The sequence below is a fragment of the Melanerpes formicivorus genome, unplaced genomic scaffold (genome assembly GCF_026170545.1).
Source record: "Melanerpes formicivorus ecotype bairdi unplaced genomic scaffold, bMelFor1.0.p_v2 SCAF_40, whole genome shotgun sequence".
NCBI classification, from domain to species: Eukaryota; Metazoa; Chordata; class Aves; order Piciformes; family Picidae; genus Melanerpes; species Melanerpes formicivorus.
This window is the reverse complement of record NW_027142392.1, coordinates 4,162,446-4,178,542: the sequence shown is the minus strand read 5'-3', so window position 1 is coordinate 4,178,542 and position 16,097 is coordinate 4,162,446. Positions and strand designations below refer to the sequence as shown.

Below are 16,097 nucleotides of genomic sequence, written 5' to 3'. Positions count from 1 at the left end.
GACAAGATAACACTGAAAAAGTGACATCCCCAAATTCTCATGGAGACATGAAAACTCAGCCTTCTGTGCAAGCTATTTCATGGCTATATTGTTTTCTAGGTAAATCCCATTAAAGACTCACAATCTCTAGGAATTTCAGGTTAAGATGCTCTGGCATTAGGAGACAGTTGAATTGTTTGTTCCCTCTTATGAAACCACCAAAATTAATGTTGATAACTCATGGATGTGTCAGCTCTTGGGTTGATGTTCTGTTCAATAACATGAATGCCATGCTCACCAATATGAAGCTGTGGAGGAGGAAGGAAGGGAGGGATGTTCAAAGTGACAGCATTTTGTCTTCCTAAGTAAATATTAAGGGGGATGGAGCCCTGCTTTCCTGGAGATGGCTGAACACCTGCCTGCTGAGGGGATGTAGTGAATGAATTCTTTGTTTTGCTTTGCTTATGCACACAAATTTTGCTTTACCTGTTAAACTGGTTTTGTTTCAACCTACTAGTTTTACTCTTCCAATCCTCTCCCCCATCACTCCAGGAGCAATTGGTTGTGTTTAGTTGCTAGCTGTGGTTAAACCATGACACAAGTATACACAGCTCTCTGGTGTAGGCTCCTCTCAGCTGCAGAGCTGGCACTGGGTTAGAGCCATTCCTGAAACATAAAGCAGTTTATGTTAATACAGCTGAACACCCAAAGGAAGCAGCATTACAAAAAGAGTCATCATGGCAACTTGGACCTAAGATAAAAAGTGAGAAATGAGAGAGCAGCAGATGCATCATAGAGTTATGAGTGACTTTTACTAAGCAGGGTTCTGCAGATAAGCCTCTGCCAAGGAATGTCAATCTCCACTAGCTATCCCTTCTGAAGAGAAGCATCTTGTTAAGGTAATGTGGTGGTGAGTCTGCCATACATCTCCTGCTCTGCAGTGTGTGGAGCCATTGCTCTCAAAGAGGTGATCAGATTTCAGTCATTCCTTGCTGCTTCCCACCCTTAACAATACTTCAGAGCTTATCTGCATGCCACTTTGCTTAGGTCTCACAGGTAGCACAAGTGATGTTACTGATTAGAACATGTGAGCATGGCATCCTGTCATGTCTTCAGTTTCTGTGCTGTGAGAGAGGATCAAGATTTTTCTTTCCCACACTTCCCATGAGCTCCCCTCTCACCTTAATGATCTTCTCCATACTTGATTTTGCAGGAACTACCAATACCTGCCCTATGACGAGAGGAAGCCCTGTATCTGTGTCAAGAGCTACTGGGGGGACCAGACTTTTCGTCTGTACTCTTCCAACACCCTTGAGAAAATGGCAGATCACCTGGTAAGTGGCAACCATCCTCCCAGGCTTATGTATTCAGCAGAGGTTGGCAGGGAGAAATTATGTTTCTCAAAACAGGCCTTCAACATTTCCTCCACCTGCATTCATTCTGTGAAACAGTAGTTAATATGGGCTCCTGCTTTTTTCTCCCCCCTATATCACTTAGACCTAATCAAGTCTTCCTGTCCACAATTCTTCTCTTCTCAGAACCATTTTATTCTTTGTAAGGACAGTCAAACAATTAAAATGTAAGGTGAAGAAGAACTGTTTACTATGGCTCTTCCTCTGATACCATCTTGTCCAGACCACGTGGTTTAACCTGTGTTTATGCTGAACACTTTAAATGGCACATTTTTGTTTACAGTTTTCCTAAAAGCATTGATAAAAACAAAGTGGCATATTGTTTCCTGGGCACCCGGTGTGCTGCCCTAGGCAGAGTGTTTTTCTATACACTTGTTTAAAGTTGACTATCAACAGACTCAAGAAAGCAGTAATCAGGTGTTTTTAAAAGGTGACTTCTAATGTTAAAAGGTAGAAGGGTAGTGTCAGAGGGTAGAAGGGCTCTGCAGAGGGACCTTGACTGGCTGGACAGATGGGCAGAGTCCAACAGGATGGCATTTAACAAGTCCAAGTGCCGGGTGCTGCACTTTGGCCACAACAGCCCCATGCAGTGCTACAGGCTGGGGCCAGAGTGGCTGGCGAGCAGTACTGGGTACTGGTTGACAGCTGTCTGAACATGAGCCAGCAATGTGCCCAGGTGGCCAAGAAAGCCAATGGCATCCTGTCCTGCATCAGAAATAGTGTGGCCAGCAGGAGCAGGGAAGTCATTGTGCCCCTGTACTCAGGCTACATCTTGAGTACTGAGTCCAGTTCTGTGCCCCTCAGTTTAAGAAGGACATTGAGACACTTGAACGTGTCCAGAGAAGGGCAATGAGATTGGGGAGAGGCCTTGAACACAAGCCCTATGAGGAGAGGCTGAGGGAGCTGGGATTGTTTAGCCTGGAGAAGAGGAGGCTCAGGGTGGACCTTGTTGCTGTCTACAACTACCTGAACGGAGGTTGTAGCCAGGAGAAGATTGGTCTCTCCTCCCAGGCAACCAGCACCAGAACAAGAGGACACAGTCTCAAGCTGCACCAGGGGAAGTTTAGGCTGGAGGTGAGGAGAAAGTTCTTCACCGAGAGAGTTGTTAGCCATTGGAATGTGCTGCCCAGGGAGGTGGTGGAGTCACCATCCCTGGACGGGCTCAAGAGAGGATTGGACGTGGCACTTTGTGCCATGGTTTAGTTAGTCATGAGGTCTGTAGTGACAGGTTGGACTTGATGATCTTTGAGGTAATTTCCAACCTTATTGATTCCATGATTCCATGAAATATTTTAATTTGGAGCACTCCCATGAAGAGTCTGATTCATTCCTCATTTATTATTATATACCTCATGTGCAACAACCCTGAAGTCATATCCATGCAAGATCGTAAGACAGCAGCATATGGGCCAACATTTCAATCTCAGGCATTTGGAACTTAAACCTCTGAATATTTCTATGTAGAGAAATGTTTGTACCTGAACACCCACAGACCTTGCTGGAAATCCAGCCTTTTGTTGTTTTTTTTTTTTAGTTTATGAGACTCCATTTTCCCATGGTAGCAGTAGGTGTTGTGGTTAACCTTGTGCATGGGTTCAGGTGCCCACTAAAGTGTAAGAAGCTAACTCCAGCAACTTGCTAAATTTAAGCAGCAGGGCTGGAAGCAGAGCCAAAGAGAACTCCTATCTAGTGGAGAATGTTTCCCACTGACTGATCTTCACCAAAGAAGTAAGAAAACAAAGCTGCTCCAAGCAGTAGTGGCTTGGACTGGCAATGGGAGAGACTGTGGAAAGGTCAAAATAAATCATAATGCTGGAGTCTTCTCTCAGCATTCTTCAAGTCTAGTGATATATATCAAAGCTCCTGTTCTGTCAAGATAAAAGGTTGCTTCTCTCATTCTTGGTTGTCATACAGAATGACAAAGTGCCCTCATTTTCTTAAGGAATTTTTATATGTTTTACATAGGAAGAATTATTAGAGCAAGTGAAGGACTTGATCAAAGTTTCAGAGGCTGCATCTGAGGAGAAAATGAGGATGGCTCTGAAGGATTTTATCAATCAATGCAGGTAACTACATTGAGCAGAAGCATACAGAAAATCAACCTTATATGTTGGCCACAAATGTGAATCTTGACGAGGAAATTGAAGGAAAAAGGGAAATAAAGGCAGGAAATTTACTTAGAAATGGGATCTTTTATTTATTCTGCTATAAAAGCAGTTTCTATTTATACAGAGAAACTATTTTATTGTGATTTTCTGTATTCAGTATTGACCCTGGATCAATAATTGCCATATTATTTTGGTTTTCTGGACTTTGACAATAGAAGATAGATAGGATAAGTAGGATTTAATAAAGTGTGTGAGAGACATACTGTCAAAAAGGACAAGGTTAAGATAAACTATTGCACATGCTGGGCTAAATCACTCAGTGGGCTCAGATGACATGATTTGGCTTAAAGCAGATATGAACCTTAATTTCTAGCTATTAACCCTGTTGCTCTGAAATGTGGTGCAGAGTTAATATTTATTTCAGAGAATTTCAGCCTCTCTGTCTTCTGCTCCCCATACTCCCTCAGGAGAGAACATTTCATTCCAATGTGTTTTAGCAGCTCACATTTGAAAAGTAACACATTTAAAGGACCTACTCTTCTTGTGCCCTAGGGCATTCATTACCATGACTGAAAAGAAGCCCAAAGGGTTGAACTACACTGCTTTGGACAAAAAGAGACTCATGCTGTTCAAACAAGAGCTGGTATGTGTGGTTTTTCCTTTAAGCATTGATACAATGATGTTGACTGAAAGCATGCTGGTTGTGTTTTAATTTCTATTTGATTTCACCATACTCTAATGCTTTGTAATTAATATGAATATTGTATCCAGGAGCACCTCTTTTAATAAACCCCACTGTGCTTATTAAAGGGTTATAAGGTACCCTAAAATAATCCAGGATATGTTTATGTTTAATATGAATAAGACATTATAATAATCATAGAATCAATAAGGTTGGAAAAGACCTCAAAGTCCAACCTGTCACCCAAGACCTCATGGCTACTAAACCGTGGCACCAGGTTGAACATCCAATGATATGATTTTTCTTTTCCATGTATGGAAAATGGAATGATCCTGAGTTTAGTGGAAAAACACAACAAAATAACATTGCTGTTAGGCATTTAATTACTGTGGTGAGGCTGAACTTCAAGACCATTAAAGTCCAGCATTTGATATTCCCAAATAGTCCCAAACCCAGTCATCTCCTTGAGAGTACCTGTGAGAAGAAACCAAACTGGGTAGAGGTCATCTTAAGGTTTAGTAGCTTTATTTACTGTGTACAGGCCACAGAATTTTGTTGTGGCCTGTATCAGGACCAAGGCATGATGATTCTAGGTGGCAATCACATGTCTCTTGGGACATCCATACATGCAGCATACATACAAACAAAGAGAACACGGGGAACATTTACATTTTGTGATACTCAGCTTCAAAGACTTGGTAGTTTTCCGTTGTGGCAAAGTAGGTAGCTGTCACCTTGAACCAGATGTTTCAATCTTCTCTGTTCAACTTGAACAAAAGGCTACTTTTATCTTCTGTGCCCAGTTTAAGCTACTTGATAATGCATAAAAAACACATGCTGTCTTTCCTGACTGCAGGAAGCAATGTCCAGTGATGCCAAGGGAATCATTCAGCAGCAGAAGAAAAAGATGCCGTTGGATGAGATGATGCGCGAGACTCAGAGCTTCGTGGATAAACTTCGATTCCTGGTTGATGAGGTAATCCACACAGAAACGTAGATAAATGTCAAATCCAGGCCTTGAGTCTGATTTTCATAATCCCATATGAATAACAGCCCCTAGCCTGGTTACCTAAAGAGTTCTCCTTTGGATATCATAGAATTGTCAGGGCTGGAAGGGACCTCAAGGATCATCTAGTTCCAACCCCCCCTGCCGTGAGCAGGTCCAGGTCCAGGTGAGTTTTGAGTGACTCTAGACATGGAGACTCCACAACCTCTCCAAACAGACTGTTAGAGTGCTCTGCCACCCTCAAAGTAGTTTCTCTTCATGTTTAGTGGAACTTCTTATTGTGGCTGGACGTTGAGGCATAGGAAGTTCCATGTAAACATGAGGAGAGATTTTAGGCTCAAGGTGAGGACTCTTCTCCCAGGCAACCAGCACCAGAACAAAAGGACACAGTCTCAAGCTGCACCAGGGGAAGTTTAGGCTCGAGGGGAGGAGAAAGTTCTTCACAGAGAGAGTTGATAGCCATTGGAATGTGCTGCCCAGGGAGGTGGTGGAGTCACCATCCCTGGAGGCGTTCAAGAGGGGATTGGACGTGGCACTTGGTGCCATAGTCATGAGGTCTATGGTGACAGGTTAGACTCGATGATGGTTTCTTCCAACCTTGGTGATACTGTGATGTTCAAGTTTGTGCCCATTACCTCTTGTCCTGTGACTGGGTGCCACTGAATAAAGACTTGTCGCATCCTCCTGACACCCACCCTTGAAGCATTGGTGAGATCCTCCCCTCAGTCTTCTCTATGCTAAAGAACCCCAACAGCAGCAGCTCAGTTAATGGATATCTGGACCCAGTCTTGGCTGATGTTAAATGGAGCTAACAGAAGTGGGTAGGAAACACTGGGCCATGTGGTATGGAGAGGGTGCAGTACAGAGAGGTATTTTGTGGGTAGGTTTGTTTGTTTGTGGGGGTTTTGTCATTGTTTTTATTCTTTTGGTAAATAAAGTCATCCCCTATGTACCCCAGTGGTTTGCAGAGAGCCTGCTTTCTGATCTGAATTCATGTCTCCATGTGAATGGAGGTAGTGATTTGGACTGTACGAGCTCAGGGCTCTCTATACTATACTTCACAGTGCAGACATTGCTTAGACATGCTCTTGAGCCTGAATGTAACAGAAGAATGGACATACTTGTTCAGGCCAAAATGCAGCCAGTGGAGTGCTGTGCCTCTGAGAGCTGTCTGTGCTAGAAAACTAGCCAAGGGCATGGCTGTTCACTGTCTCAGAGTGCAAGTGGCACAGCCTGGCATGGTTTTCAATCTATGCCCAAATTCTCTTCCTTCCCACTAGAGACCAGAATAACCTTGCTGACAGTGCTTCCTGGGAACAGCCCCTAGGCTGGTCTCTGATTCAAACTACACCTTGCTTGAGGAACTGTTATGTGGGACAGGGAAAGGTGATGCCATGAAGCATCCTCACAAATGCAACAGGTGATCCTATGCTGGTGCTTGAGTCTGGCCCTGGTCTTTTCTGGTTTGCTGGTACTGTTGATGTTAGTCCAGGAGTACATCTGCCACTCCAAAAGAGCTGTGAGGGAATCAGCTCTTGGTGGAAAGTGTTTTAACAAAAAATGATGGTGGTATTTCAAAGAAACCCCCTCCCAAATTTTAATTCATTATTCCTCATCATTTAACAGCCACAGAATACGGTGCCTGATGTGTTCATCTGGATGCTCAGCAGCAACAAGAGAGTTGCATATGCAAGAATCCCAGCAAAAACCATACTCTATTCCCCAGCAATAGAGCAGAGAGGCAAGGACTGTGCGAAGATTAAAACCCATTTCCTGAAAGTAAGTCTGGGGCAATCAGGTAATGCCTAGGGAGCGTTCAGCAGTCACATTTCTTCCAGCTATTGTATTTTACAGGCTGATCTATGTAACATACTAAATATGTGGACATGTTTGCATCTGCCAACTATTAATATTTGCTTCTTCCATTTTATGCTTGTCCTTCTTTAAGCACTGTATCATTGCCAAGCTTTTGGTGTAAGTAATTAATTCTTTCATTACTTGTTATGGAAAGAATATATCACTTTTTATCTATAGCTGCAAAGACAACCAGCAGAGGTAGAGCCTCTTTGGTGGCAAAACCAGCAGAATGCAGGATGTATAAGTCAGGGAGGAGGCTGGGAAGAGATCAGCACACAGTGGTAAAAGATCAGCACACACTGACTCAGCAAGGAAACCTATGTATACAGAATTATTTATGCTTGCTATGTGCCTAGGTTTGTGCCATGTCCAAAATATTACTGTGGAAGTATTCCTTGTGAAAGAAAGGCTTAGTGGATATATTCCTTGTGAAAGAAAGGCTTAGTGGATATACTCCTACAGTGTGACTAGTAGTACCTGGCAGTGGAATATTATACCATGCAATTGTTACTATGCCATCAGAAAATGACCAAACACAAAAGACAATAATACCTTCCTATAATGACATTTCACTGGGTTTTCACTCCCATAAAGCACAGCTCAAAGCAGATAAAAAGATCTAAGTTCCTGATAGTTGCCATAGGTACTTACTAAGCACAGGACTATCTGCTGCATGGACAAAATAATACCATAATTAACTTTCCAGTCCCTTCAATATCAAGAATTACCTTAGGAACAGATAACACTAAACACTGAGCATAGCAGAGTTAGAGGAAGTGGGAAGGGAGAGGAACTGTTTAATAGTAATGTGTGCCAAGACAAGTAATGCTTTATACTGGAATATGCTGTCTGAGTAATACTTTTAGCAATACACAAGACAAAATATTGGAGACTAGAAATGGCATGGAATGGAAAACAGGCTGGTGTCTGGGAATAGTAGGGTATCAGCTAGCACTGTGCATGCAGCTGTGTATTAGGCAGTTTGGCCATTTTACATAGACTCTCAACTGAGCAAACTACTCATTGTTCTATAAGAATCACAGATGTTCCTTGTGCAAAATGGATCTCAGGGCCACTCATTGCTGAGAATTGCCATTGATCAGTATATCAACTCAGTAAATGCTCCTTCATTTTAGTCAGACTTGGTAGAACTCAGCATCCAGCCATCTCTCTTTCTTGTGCTTATTGATGATGGGTGGATTTTTTTCCCTTCAGTTACCAGGCAAGCGCCCACTGGGCTGGACAGTGCAGGCAAAGGTGGATGTGTTCCTATGGCTTGGACCTGCCAGCTATGCTCACAGCATTATGGAGAATTTGCCCATAGGATATGAGACTGAATTACCACCTAACACCAGCTCAGGGCCCAGTGTGGTGCCCTCATCTGCCTGCCTGCTGTATAAAAGTAAGGCACTGGTTCTTTTCTATATTAGCAATTAAAGAGAGACATGGCCCTAGGAGCTCTAATTTAGAGGGTAGCACAATCTCTGTTTAAGTGCCTGGGCAAAGCTTAGTATTTTTTCATCAGAAAAAGCTAGTTTTGATGCCCAGTCATCAGTGCTGCCACTTGCAGATGTCAAGGAAAGAAAGGACCAGTTCACTTTGATTTCTGTTCCCTGTCCCATGGGTATGCCAACTTGTAATGAAGCAGTATCTTTTAGTTCTCCTGATGGAGCCTCTGTGTTGAACACCCAGTTGGTAAAGTAGTTATGGGAGACAAAAACTGGCAGTTAACAACCTTGCAGTGGTGGCTTAGATTGGACATTGATTTTAAGTGAATACAGAAGTTTTACACAACTACTGAGAGCCTCGGGCCCTGCTTTAGTTAGCGCTAGTCGCAGTTCCTCCTGTCGGACAGCAGGAGATGAACCTTCCCTTCCTTGCTATGTGCTGTATCATTTCCATGAAGCTGACAGTACTGTTTTCTTTGCATTGACACAGCCCCACACCTCTTCCAGCTGAGAGCCCACATGTACCAGGCCAGGGGGCTCATTGCAGCGGACAGCTCTGGACTTTCTGATCCTTTCGCAAAAGTTTCTTTCACATCACGCTGCCAGACCACAAAGGTAAGGCCCAAAGTTTCCTTCAGTAAATTTCCAATTAAACCATGGAAAGGAAAAACCTTGGTTTTGAGAAAGAATCCTAGCAGGAAAAGTTAAGATGCTTGCTGTTAGAGAGCAACTTTTGCAGTCCACTGCAAGCAGGGCAAAAGTTTAGGTCTAACCTGATACTCTGAATGTGATGTGCAGAAGGACTGGCTTATGTTAGCTCAGATGTCATATTCTCTGTGAGTACTAGGACTTTGTAACAAGTGAATTCTCCTTCTCTACATCATTTTCTACCTGTTTTCATTGTTGGCAGTTGTCATTGCTCAGTATGAGGGTGAACTCCCCCCACCTTGGGTCTCTGGTCAGTGTGTGCAAGACCTGTGCAAAGAGTGACGACCTTTATGTGGTTTCTGTAGACATGTGAGTGGTGTGGCTCTGTACAATACAATTAGGCAAAGTTCACTGCTGGTTTTACAGTGGAAAAAGTGAAATGAGCCAAAAATGAAGAGGTGTGAGACTTTGTGCACCACTAAAATGCTGAAAAACTGTGGCCGCAGGAAGTGGTTTCGCATCTCCCTCAGGCATCTCCAGGTGGCAAATAGTCTGCTGGTGAAGCCTCTAGAGGGAAGGGGGAACTTCTACAGAGCTCCATAAGGAAGGGTTGGAGTACAGCCCTGGCAAATGAGCAGGAGGATAGTTATTCATGGAACATGAAGGCTGACTTTGAGAGGTCCTGAGCCCTCTACATCTACCATGCAATTAAAATGGGTCTGGGAGCTCTGAAATCTGTGGCACGACCAGAATTTGCTGGGTCAAGTATGTTCTTACTTCAGAAAAAGTATCTAATTCCTCCCTGAAAAAACTCCACAGAACACTGGGTTAATTTAATTAATGCTAAAATTCCTTTGACAGCTGCTTTCTTTCCTTTCTTCTTCTTTTTTTAATGAAGAAATGTGCTGAAGGGAGCAAGAAGCAAAAAAAAATTCTCATTGCTCTAAGTGTAGGTGCCAGTTTGTGATGCTTTCCCTCAAGAACATCAATGAATATTTTCCTGTAATGTTGAGTTTAAGTTCTAATAGAAGTTGGTGAATGAAGCCAATAGTTTTGTGCTTAGCTGAGCCAGATCCAGGAAAGCAGAATTAGGCCCTGGGAAAATAAGCTTTTATAGGCACAGAAGTGCTAAGTCTATTCACTGCCTGGGTAAAATATTTCAGCCAATCACCTGCACGGTTCCAGAAGGCTGTCAGCCAAGTGCCAGTAAACTGCAGTCAAGAGCCTTATTCCCATTCAAAAGGATGATAGTAGGTTGTGAGTCAAACAGTTGGCATGTTTTTCCTCTTTAAACATTATCTCTATTAAGTATATATCCTGCTAAGATAGTTAAAACAGTGTCTATGATGAAGTGCTGTGAGCATCTACATAAGCCAAATTACAGTTAAAAGCTATTATTATGAGTAATTATTAAAATAGCCTTCTTGTTTTTTGTTTCCTTAAATGAAATGTTATGTTACACTCTACTGAAGCAAAAACAAGATTGAAAAACTACACTCTGAGAAAGCAGTGAAGACTGAGCTGGGTTTAGGGCATTGGTTTTGTTTTAATCGCCTTGGAGATGTGATTGCTTTCCTAAACCAGCAGTTTTCCTCTAAATGTAACACTGAGCTTTGCTTACCTAACTGGTGTCAGGTATTGAAATGCTTGTGAGGGATCACAGGATGTCAGGGGTTGGAAGTGACCCAAAGATATCATCAAGTACAACCCCTCTGCCAGAGCAGGACATACACTCTAGCTCAGGTCACAGAGGAACACATCCAGATGGGCCTTGAAATTCTCCAGAGAAGGAGACTCCACAACCTCTCTGGGCAGCCTGTTCCAGTGCTCTGTGACTCTTACAGTAAAGAAGTTCCCCCTTGTGTTGAGATTGAACCTCCTGTGCTGCAGCTTATATCCATTGCTCCTTGTCCTGTCACAGGGAGCAAGTGAGAAGAGCCTGTCTCCCCTGTCCTGTGGGGGTTCTGTGAGCCAAACAGGGAAAGGGAGAAACTGGAGATACCAGCCTCAAGGTGAAAGAAACGTCATCTTCTGGCTGGAAATAGTTGCTCAGGAATGTGATGTCTCAGACAAGGAATTGTTCAGGCTATGGGAAAGGATGTCACTAGTACATAAGCACTTTTTGCAGAAGGATTCTCAACCAAGCAGTTCATAGATCATTAAACATTTCCTCTCTTTCATCAGATCATTTCTCAGACGTTATCCCCCACCTGGAACCAGACGCTGCTCTTCAACAGCATTGTGCTTCATGGTGACAGAGAAGAGATTGCTCAGATCCCACCACAGATTGTCATTGAGCTGTATGATGACGATGCAGTGGTAAACCATAAATCCTTCTTAGTAACACACAGGGCTGTTACATAGAATCATAGCACTGTAGAATCAATAGGGTTGAAAAAGACCTCAAAGATTATCAAGTCCAACCTGTCACCCAACACCTCATGACTAACTAAACCATGGCACCAAGTGCCATGTCCAATCCCTCTTGAACACCTCCAGGGATGGTGACTCCACCACCTCCCTGGGCAGCACATTCCAATGGCTAACAACTCTCTCTGTGAAGAACTTTCTCCTCCCCTTGAGCCTGAACTTCCCCTGGCGCAGTTTAAGACTGTGTCCTCTCATTCTGCTGCTGGTTGCCTGGGAGAAGAGACCAACCCCCACCTGGCTACAACCTCCCTTCAGGTAGTTGTAGAGAGCAATAACATGCTACTGTCAGTGCAAAAGTAGAGCTGTGTCACTGAATAGGCATTAAATGGATAACCTTGCTGAATGGAGCTCAGTGTTAGAGTGCGTTGCAGTTTAACAACTGAAAACATCTCTGAGACAGTCTATGTCCTTGAAAAGCTGTGGTGAATCTTACTCCCATGGACTGGCTTAGAGAAATCAGAATCATGTTGTCCCAACCTCCCCTGCACACAACTGTAAATATTGTCTGGGGAGACAAATTTATCTCTGACTATGCAAACTCTGGCAGTCTCATTGATTGTATACAGAGCTCAGAAACTTTAGATGCTTTGAAGAGGTACTACTCAGCTCTTCCATGTTCAAGGCTGCTTTGCATTTTACTTTTTCTTTCAGCAGAGTTCCCCCCCCCCCCCCAATACTAAACTGTGCTTCATCTTGGTATCTACAACAGCTGTGAAATTCAAATGCATTTGACATTGGTATTCTTTATTTAGGGTAAAGCAGAATATATTGGGTCTACAGTGGCTGTCCCTGTGGTGAGACTTGCTGATCAAAACTATGAACCACCTAAACTTTCTTACCACCCAGTGCATTGTGGCAACCTTTCAGGAGGAGACCTTCTTGCTACATTTGAACTTCTGGAGGTAAATTACATTTTTCTTGACCTTTACACTTTTACACTCTGGGCTCACAAAAGCAGTGGTGGCATCAAAACCCATCAGCCTCTTGAATTAACGGGAGTGATAGCTTCAACTCTTTCACGTAGAAATTTGCTAAATCAGGCCAGGCTGCACACCTGCCCTACAAGGACTGAGAAGGTCATAAATACACTTGAAAAATAGGGAGGGATCGAGCAATGAAGTCAGGGAGCTTTCCCACGTAAGGAGAACCAAACAGGCAGTACAGCCTGAAGCACAGCAAGAGGCAAAGAGATCATCAAACCTCAGAGCTGCGCTGGAGTACAATCTTCTCCCACCCACCTGGCACAGGACAGCTGTGTGAGCCCAAATTAAGTCTTGAACACTGGGCAGGCTTATGTGCAGTCACACAGAAAGAACATAAGTGCCACCTGCTGCAAGATTTTAGTAGCGGCACAGAGAAGACCCAGCCCTAATGACGGAGCTGTGCTTTGCGAGTCCTCAGATGGTAGCAGCGTGCAGTAATGCAGGACTGCTGCTCAGTAATGGCTGAAGTGCATTATGTCTGTCTGGCTTAGCTGCTGTGTGCTGACTGCTCAGCAGCCTCTTTTAGCTAGAATCAGATACCAAATTTTCTTGTTAAAGTCTGCTAAGCAGTTTTGCTCAGGATTTTGGCTAAGCAGAATTACCATGCTTTCCATTTGCAGTAAATAGAATTACCATGCTTCAGTACATGTGTGACTTTAGGGCAGACTATGTCCTGCTAAGACAAACAAGCCTTCCCCCCTCCCTCCCCTCCCCAAAGGTCATAAACAAAATCTCTTCACTAATCTTCCTACCAAATGCTTTAGCATCCCAGCAGGCAATCCAGGTCACATTCCTCTTGCAGCACGACCTGTCTGCTCTGAAATGTGTCTTGTAAAACTGCATTGAATTGATGTGTTCGATGTGCTGTTCACAGATGCTTCTGACACTGGTTCTATTCTGAAAAAAAATAAAAGCCTATTTATGACTGCTTAATTTTTCAGATCCCTGAGGCAGATCCAGACAGACTTCCCCCACTGGATCCACCAGATGTTGGGCAGATTTTCCCAGTCCCAGCTAACATCCGACCCGTTCTAAGCAAATACAGAGTAGAAGTGAGTTGTTTAGAATATTTTCATTTCCAAATCTCACCTTGGTTTGTTCTCTTAAGTGTCACAGGATGTTGATTTTAAAATCCTAATCAATAGGAATCATGTGAAAATAGCATACAAATTCCCCCCCAGAATGTGGTAAACTCTGATCAAATTGCTTTTCTGAGGCTGGGCATGCAAGGCATAAGGCCAGCAAGGGCTACGTCTCAGTCCTGACCTGCTGGGAAGGCACCGCTCCCGTTGCAGAGTGTGACGGAGGGACCTGTGCACTGTGCAGCCCAGGAAAGTGTCTGCAGGAGGTGGAGAGCTCTGATACTTTAAACAAGCCAAGGCCCTGACATTCAGATGAATAGTCCCCTTGTCTTGCTGAAAAGAGAACTTTGCAAACATGGTTATTATGACATGCCATTGACAGTAACTCACAACTGGTTGTTATTAATTTCTGAAGGCATTAACTGAAGTTTCCACCATTAATCCTGAAGGTCATTGGATATCAGATTGATTTCTTTGTTTGTTTGTTGGTAGTCCTGCTTTCCCAAAAGGATATGAAGTAATGGGATCCCAGCAGTGGATTCTGCCAGACTGAGGAGACTCCACAGGACACCAATATTTCTTTCTGCCCACCACAGGTCCTGTTCTGGGGTGTTCGGGAGTTGAAGAAAGTCCAGCTCCTCTCTGTGGATCGACCCCAGGTTCTCATTGAGTGTGCAGGGAAAGGAGTGAAATCCTCTGTCATCCAGAGCTATAAGAAAAATCCCAATTTCAGTAGCCTTGCAGACTGGTTTGAAGTGGTGCGTAGAGCATGCTGCTCCTTACCTGTCCATTCTCTGGTTAGGCAAGGTGATCATTGCTAGCTTTGTTCCTTTCTTGTCAAATAATTTCCTCTGTGTCTCAATTGAATCTTAAAGGGATAGCAGTTCTCATGCAACAGTTACTGATTTCAAAATGCTTTGAAGACTTTTGCTGCCACGGTATCACAAACAAGGATGATGTTCCTCATGTTACTTCCCAAGCAGGCAAAGAAATGTGTTGCAATCAGATTTTTGCTGACAGTTTGGAACTTGTTGGCAGACAACAGGGGTATTTTTAGTACTACTTCCTCCTCCTTTCCCATTTTGCAGGGTACTGCTCAGTGTTTGATTTTTTGTTTTGTTTTGTTTTGCTTTGGGGTTGGTTTGTTTCATTTCTTCTTCAATGCTTGCTGATATGGACTGGAAATTCAGTTATTGCTCATTGGCTGGGTTACAAGAGCTGATCCTTTCAAGTGGACAAAGATCAGTAGCCAAAAGCAATAATCTGCTTGAATTGCTCTAGTTGCTACCATCAAGAGAGAAATTTCCCTCTAAAGCAAAAGGATAACAAAATACTAACTTGTATACTGAAATACAAGTTGCTGTGGTTTAGATTCTTTTGTGTATCGCATGTCTAAAGAGCTCTTTTCTCTTTGCTTATTCATTCTATAAGGCATGTATCCACCCAGTGTCCACATCTCATGGTTGGACAAACTGAGGCTGGTGGGGCTAATAGCCTTCAACAAAGCAGCTGTGGCATTAAGACTCACAACTCCCAGCACAGCGTTCATTATTTCTGAGCATTCCTGATTCTCTCACTTTATTCTAAGAGGAGATGTTTGCACATGACAGCATGAGTCTTAGCCAAGTAACACAGTCTGTATTGTCCACTCTGTGTTCTTAAAGACAAATCTTCCTCCAGACTTTGCAGAAAACTGTGGCCAGAGCTGTATTGCCTATGTTGTATGCATTCTGCATTTTGAGTATGTCAGTAGCTGAGGAAGAAGAGGACAAGAGTAAAAGCCTCATTGCTGTGTATGGCAAATATTCTATATGTGTTCTATATTCTTTAGCAATACTTATGACTCTCTCTGTCCTGCTCCACTAGGAACTGCCAGAAAATGAACTCCTGCATCCACCACTGACCATCTGTGTGGTCGACTGGAGAGCATTTGGGAGGAGTACGCTTGTTGGAACTCATACCATCAATTGCCTTAAGCAATACCTATCTAAAACACATTGGGGTCCTCAAGAAACACCTAGGAGACTAGACATTGTAGAAATTGAAGAAGGTAAATGTCCAATCCCAATCCCAAATGTCCCAACTGGACAAAGGACTGACTCAGAGGCTCAATACTAGACATTAGAGGTTGGAAGGGATCTCAAGACATCAAGTACAACATCCCTGCCAAAGCAGGATCCCTTACAGTAGCCCACATAGGAACCCATCCAGGTGGGTTTTGAAAGTCTCCAGAGAAGGAGACTCCACAACCTCTTTAGGCAGCCTGTTCCAGTGCTGCATCACCCTCACTGTAAAGAAGTTTCTCCTCATGTTGAGGTGAAATCTTTTATGTTCAGGTTTGAACCTGTTATTTCTTATTTAGTGCACACCATCAAGAAGAGATTGGCTCCATCCACTTGACACCCACCCCTCAAATATCTATACACATTGATGAGATCCCCTCTCAGTCTTCTCTTCTCAAG

General features: G+C 43.3%; 1 protein-coding gene and 1 long non-coding RNA gene across 4 annotated transcripts in view; one reads left to right on the top strand and one right to left on the bottom strand.

The window, feature by feature from the left end:
- LOC137451244 (uncharacterized) overlaps nucleotides 1-16,097 on the bottom strand; it is a 252,222-nt gene that overhangs the window by 166,424 nt on the left and 69,701 nt on the right. The window lies entirely within an intron of this gene.
- The window catches only part of LOC137451233 (fer-1-like protein 6), a 70,351-nt gene that overhangs the window by 33,267 nt on the left and 20,987 nt on the right, over nucleotides 1-16,097 (top strand). For all 3 annotated transcript variants that reach the window (XM_068158583.1, XM_068158582.1, XM_068158584.1), the window contains exons 14-25: nucleotides 1,193-1,313; nucleotides 3,357-3,457; nucleotides 4,052-4,142; nucleotides 5,038-5,157; nucleotides 6,814-6,966; nucleotides 8,260-8,446; nucleotides 8,983-9,107; nucleotides 11,325-11,459; nucleotides 12,323-12,472; nucleotides 13,495-13,605; nucleotides 14,232-14,393; nucleotides 15,502-15,685. In XM_068158583.1, the coding sequence (XP_068014684.1) occupies nucleotides 1,193-1,313; nucleotides 3,357-3,457; nucleotides 4,052-4,142; nucleotides 5,038-5,157; nucleotides 6,814-6,966; nucleotides 8,260-8,446; nucleotides 8,983-9,107; nucleotides 11,325-11,459; nucleotides 12,323-12,472; nucleotides 13,495-13,605; nucleotides 14,232-14,393; nucleotides 15,502-15,685 (1,640 nt within the window). The remainder of the gene's footprint in view (nucleotides 1-1,192; nucleotides 1,314-3,356; nucleotides 3,458-4,051; nucleotides 4,143-5,037; nucleotides 5,158-6,813; nucleotides 6,967-8,259; nucleotides 8,447-8,982; nucleotides 9,108-11,324; nucleotides 11,460-12,322; nucleotides 12,473-13,494; nucleotides 13,606-14,231; nucleotides 14,394-15,501; nucleotides 15,686-16,097) is intronic.